The sequence below is a fragment of the Pseudochaenichthys georgianus genome, unplaced genomic scaffold, assembly GCF_902827115.2.
Source record: "Pseudochaenichthys georgianus unplaced genomic scaffold, fPseGeo1.2 scaffold_577_arrow_ctg1, whole genome shotgun sequence".
Taxonomy (NCBI): Eukaryota; Metazoa; Chordata; class Actinopteri; order Perciformes; family Channichthyidae; genus Pseudochaenichthys; species Pseudochaenichthys georgianus.
This window is the reverse complement of record NW_027263136.1, coordinates 26399-32507: the sequence shown is the minus strand read 5'-3', so window position 1 is coordinate 32507 and position 6109 is coordinate 26399. Positions and strand designations below refer to the sequence as shown.

General features: G+C 44.1%; 1 protein-coding gene across 1 annotated transcript in view; it reads right to left on the bottom strand.

The window, feature by feature from the left end:
* LOC117443290 (von Willebrand factor A domain-containing protein 8-like) overlaps positions 1–6109 on the bottom strand; it is a gene marked incomplete at its 5' end in the record, with an annotated part of 90515 nt that overhangs the window by 59691 nt on the left and 24715 nt on the right. The window contains 2 exons of the mRNA XM_071202572.1: positions 3852–4010; positions 4318–4443. Coding sequence (XP_071058673.1) covers positions 3852–4010; positions 4318–4443 — 285 coding nt within the window. The remainder of the gene's footprint in view (positions 1–3851; positions 4011–4317; positions 4444–6109) is intronic.

The following is a 6109-nucleotide window of genomic DNA, read 5'->3' as shown; positions in this document are numbered from 1 at the left end:
TGTTCAAGTGTGGACCAGTTTGTCTTCCAATAAACTGATCCTCCCTTTGGACGGGGACGACTGGAATAAACCTGCGCTCTCCTCTCCTGCTTCAAAGGTGAGACTGCACCCTGCCCCACTCACTCTTAGGTACGGCCACACCTCAGTACTGACACCCAAATCCTTCGGGATCGCTTCAACACATTTAGCGGGTCGTCTGAATTGAAGCAGCAGTTCATTAACATCAGTGGTGGAAATCAACATGCATTTTCTCGAGTACTTAAGTACACTTTAGAGGACCTGCGTAGAGTGAAAAACACTTTAAGAGACACATCGATAAAGACGGTTACACGTATCGTAACACATGAACATAAGTGGCAACAACAACATTTAACACTACTTTGTGTAACCCCCTCTTATATCGACGCCAGGAATAGCTGGTGTAGAGAAGTGTAAAGCTGAAGGTGTGCAGGAACGTCACGTCGTCACACACCACACACACACACACACACACTGCAGCAGGGTGAATGTGTGAGAGCAGACTTGCCTCCTGCAGACCTTCAGGGCTATTTCTAATAAGGAAAGATTGACTGTGGTGCGTCTGTGTGTCTCATCCAATCACATCGCTGTTGCCCGGCAAGAAAGTGTCGTTTCAAAATGTCAGATTCAGCCTTTTGGACGATATATAGGTATATTTTTGAATGTACAGTAAGGTTTTTTATATATGCATCAGGGTCCAAAACACTACAGGAAATTAATTTACTTATTTACATAATTACTCAAATTTAAGTTTTAGGGAAGTTTTTCTGAAAATAATCTTTCTTCAAGCAAACTATCGATTCATTTCGCTGTTCTTCGCTGTAAGAAGTTTGTTTTTCAAGAATAAAGTTCAAATCTTTTTGGACTATTTGTATTTTCACAAATAGATTTTTTGACATTTCATGACAGGCAGAAACCCCTTAAATATTGATATATGTGAAATACAAAAAATAATGCGATTTATAAAGACTCTTTTCCTCATGCCATCTCACATCCATCCAATCATATCGCTGTTGCCGGGTAAGAAGCGTGTTTTACGCATTAGGGACCAATAAACTCCTACATTTAAAATATGAATATATTAAATTACGTAATAAGTTTAGAGTATTTTTTAAAACACAGTAATTTTTCTGTTCCATTTTTAAGAGTGACGGCTGTAATAAAACTATAAATTGACAAGTTCTTAACACTAATCTTCCATCATACCATCTTTACAGCACTGTTTGAAATAGAAACCCTGAATAGAGTGTGTGTGTGACTGACAACCATCACACACACACTTAAATATATAAATGCGGCGTGTGTGTCTGTGTGTGCGTGTGTGTGTGTGTGTGAGGCACTGATATGTCATCAGTATTAGGTTGAGTGTCACTAATGGCGCATTTCCACTGCAGGCCTCGCTCGACTTAGTACGGTTTGGTTTGGCCTGGTTAGGCCCGGCTCACTTTAATGCTGCGCTTCCATTACAGTTTAGGAACTGGGGCAGTTACTATAGTAACATCTTCAATGAGCGCCCCAGAAAACCAACATCAGCCGTTAGCTGTTAGCCCTCAGAGCTCCCAGCTCCTCGTATCTGTTCAGAAACTAGACAGAAGTGAAACAAGTACAAACCACAGACTGCCTGCGTCATGGAGAACACAGTCGCTGCTTTATTTACGTCTGTAGGCCGTTGTTGTGAGTGTGGACGGTCGGAGCATATATAGCAGGGGTCTCCAACCTTTCTTCATCTGAGAGCTACTTTGAAAAAATGAAAGTGGCCAAGAGCTACTTGCATCACATCGCTTACATTTATTCACATAGCACTCATCAGTTGAATTAAGCTATACTTTTGTACACGTGTGAAATTGCAATACCTAAAGCTTATCAAACATCTTAACTTCACATCAAGGTCCAAGAAAACGAACATTTCTCACATATTATTATGGCCCACATAGTGAGTACTTCACTGAGAATTCACATACATTTCCTTAATCACCACCTGACGAGCATTGTATGCACTTATGGTCAAATAAGTGCATTCATTCTTTTTTACAGTTATCGAGATGAATGGCGCTGCATGGAGTCCACCATAGAGGTGTATGCTGGAGTGTACCCACTTAGGTTCGCTCTAATAGAGTCATTTACATGTTCATCAGTCTTGTTCTGTATTTAGATTTCATGACATTCATGTCAGAAAAAGCTGCTTCACAAAGGTCTGCAGAACAGAGCCAAATAAAGCAGACATGTTCAGTGCTGCTTGGTGAATGTTCTTATAGTTCTCTGGCTCTACAAGGCTCCAGAAATGTTGTGAGTTTTGCTGAGACTTAAGCTGAACATGATTTTGGAGATTTATAACCTCCACCTCCACAGGATTGACACTGAACAGTTCAGCCATCTTTTTCTTCTTCTTCTTCCTTGTCTTGACATTAAATTATAAACCATAATAAATCTGTATAGGTCTAGCCTCCCTATATCGGTGTGTGGAATTGTTCCATCCTCAAAAACAAAAAACGAATGCTTCTGCAGTCTAGCTGCAGCTTCTAGCCACGGTCTTCTGTTAAAAAAAGGACACTGAATGTCCTGAATGTGGCATCACTAACATGACTTGAGTCTGAACACAGCAGACAACAGGAGTATTTACAACAGCATATCAAAGCAAAAATAGTGCATGTGGGTGCACACGTATTCTCTGTCTTACTGTTACATGAATCCCATGAATGTATGAGACTAAGTTAGCTTCATCATCTCAATCAGTGGTTAAGTGAATAATAAAGTTTCTATCAGGTCACTGTCAGCCTGTCACTCATATTAGTAGTTATTTTTCAGGAGGGGGCGGGGCTTGGAGGAACAGAGGAGACGGTGATCGCGGAAGCTTTCCTCCTGCCTTCACAAACTGTCCACGCGTATTTATCAACTGAAAATAGCAAGAGGACATTCATACTCTGCAATCCAAGACTTGATTAAATCCACCAAAAACCTGACATGACGTTTTTCAAAAAACACAAATCCCTCCCTGTGTCTCTGAGCCGCAGCGACAGGCCTGATTCAGAGCGGGTCATTCTGCTGTTGGTTCTGGTGCTGCTGGAGAAAGCAGACTGCTCCGTGTGTGGTGTCGCCCAGCCGCTGTCACGTCTGCTCCTTGATCTCTGCGTCACCGACCAATTTTATATTCGTGTGACTAAAAAAACGTTATTGTCCGGCCGCGGCCGAAAAATCAAGAAGCAACCTACGCTATAATCGAGTGGCGAGCTACTGAAAAGCTGCCCGCGAGCTACCGGTAGATCGCGATCGACGTGTTGGAGACCCCTGATATATAGCGTTAGCTTAGCCGATCTCCATTCAGAAAACACACATTTTAAAAGGTGTTTCTCTGCCGTCTGTCTGCAGACTTGTCAAAGCGTTAATTCGTGGTTCTTACTAACCGGTATCAGTGTGTTGTTACTTCGGCATCATTTAGAAACGTGTGTTACAATTAAATCACGGTCCAATATGTTCATCTTGTTGTAGTTGTAGCCCCTAGCCAGCGATTCTCTCTCTAGTTTAGCATGCTCAGCCCGACTCAGCCCGGATAGAACCACGATTTTGTCGGGCCAAAAAAAAGGTGAAAAAGTAGCCCCGGGCCGGAACTAGGCCAAGTGGAAACGCAACCAAAAACGTGCCCGGGGTCAGGAAGTCTGCCTCCCTCCATCTCTTTTACACCCACTATCTGTTCTGTCTATAGCCTCCCCTCCCCCTTCTCTGTTCCACTCCTCAATCCCTTACTCTGAGGGTGGAGATCATACGGTTGTATCTTCAGTAACATCTCCTTCCTTCAGCAGGTGCTTCTGTCATGGTGTTCGCACTGATGGTCTCACCTTGAACTTGTGCTCGTAGTTCTCCAGCCCCTCCATCACCATGCACACGGCCTCCATGGAGCGCTCCAGCCGTCTGTCCACTCCGTTGAAGCGGTACATGCTGCCGGAAACATCCGCTAACACCCGCAGACGCTTGGGCTTCTGCTGGGGACTGCCCAGCTGCACACACACACACACACACACACACACACACACACACACACACACACACACACAGAATTATTATATTTCTATTAAAACAATATTCACACTTCAAGAATGATCATTTACTGCCTAAAACTGTTACCAGGAATTCATAAAATACTGTTGAATATATATTTATTTTAGCATCTGCCTTAGTATATTTTTTGCATTAGATATTTTGTATGTATTTATAATGCTTATACTATCTGAATATTGAAACATAATTACAGACAGAAATAACAAACAAAACAACATCTGTATCAACACACACACACACACACACCTCTGGGTCCAGCTCTCCTCTGCGTTTGTAGATAGCTTTCTCTCCGGTCAGTCCATCGATGATTTTAGCGTCGTCCAGTTCTCCCAGAGCCTGGTTCTTCAGCCACTGACGCTCCTTCCCTTTGGCCTGAACACACACACACACACACACACACACACACACACACACACACACACACACACACACACACACACACACACACACACACACACACACACACACACACACACACACACACACACACACACACACACACACACACACACACACACACACACACACACACACACACACACACACACACACACACACACACACACACACACACACACACACACAACGAAAAACAAAATGAATAACGAATCTATATAATATAATAATAAAATACACGGAGCCTCTCTTTTTCCTCCCCGGCGAGTGACCCGGCCGACAGTCAAAATAAACATATTTATAACTAGTGTAGGGAGTTTGAGAGGTGTCTCCGTCCTGTCAGATTAGACTTCACTCGCGTGTATGTCCATATCGAGAGAAAGATAAATAATCTGAATTCAGGGTGCAGTTTACTTTGAGGCGGAGGTGGGGAGAGGCGGGGCTATTGCCTCATCAGTATCAGAAAAGGATCGTATAGGGCGTACACACGGAGCCGTTTGACCCCCCAAGAGCGTTGCGTATGCCGTGCTATCCACCTTGGGACCCGTTGTCGTTTCCTCAGTCGTTTAGTGCCGTATTCGGTCGTCCTCGTGTGGCCGAACGGTCTATACGACACTAAACAGTAACGCAAACGACCGTTTTCATCCTCGTGTGGCCGGGGCATCAGTGTCGCTGCTCTGTAATCAAAGTCACATGCTGCAGGATTTTCTTCTCGTCACACGCACGCGCACACACACACGCACACACACACACGCACACACACACGCACACACACACGATGCATCAACCCCATTTCCCTTCAGAAGCTCAAACAAAGGGAGGAAAATGTAACCCATGAAATGGGTGGTTTTTTTTCCCATCAGGATGCTCCTAAGAGACCGCGCCCCCTCCTACCTGCCCAACTGGGGTTGTTTTAGATCAACTCATTGTTATCTACCAATGTTATGACGTCTCAACTTCTTTTGTTCTGTCGGCCAGGTTCAACTGGAGCAGGGGTCTCCAACACGTCGATCGCGAGCTACCGGTAGCTCGCGGGCAGCTTTTCAGTAGCTCGCCGCTCGATTATCGATTATAGCGTAGTAACGTTGCTTCTTGATTTTTCGGCCGCGGCCGGACAATAAAGTTTTTTTATTTTAGAATTGTTTCTGTCACACAAATATAAAATTGGTCCGTGACGCAGAGATCAAGGAGCAGGCGGCACAGCGACACCACACATGGAGCAGTCTGCTTTCTCCAGCAGCACCAGAACCAACAGCAGAATGACCCGCTCTGAATCAGGCCTGTCGCTGCGGCTCAGACACACAGGGAGGGATTTGTGTTTTTGAAAAACACACGTTATCGTCATGTCAGGTTTTTGGTGGATTTAATCAAGTCTTGGATCGCAGAGTATGAATGTCCTCTTTATATTTTCAGTTGATAAATACGTGTGTAAAGTTTGTGAAGGCAGGAGGAAAGCTTCCATGATCACCGTCTCCTCTGTTCCTCCAAGCCCCGCCCCCTCCTGAAAATAATGAGTGACAGGCTGACAGTGACCTGATAGAAACTTTATTATTCACTTAATCACTGATTGAGATGATGAAGCTAACTTAGTCTCATACATTCATGGGATTTATGCAACAGCAAGACAGAGAATGTAAGTGTG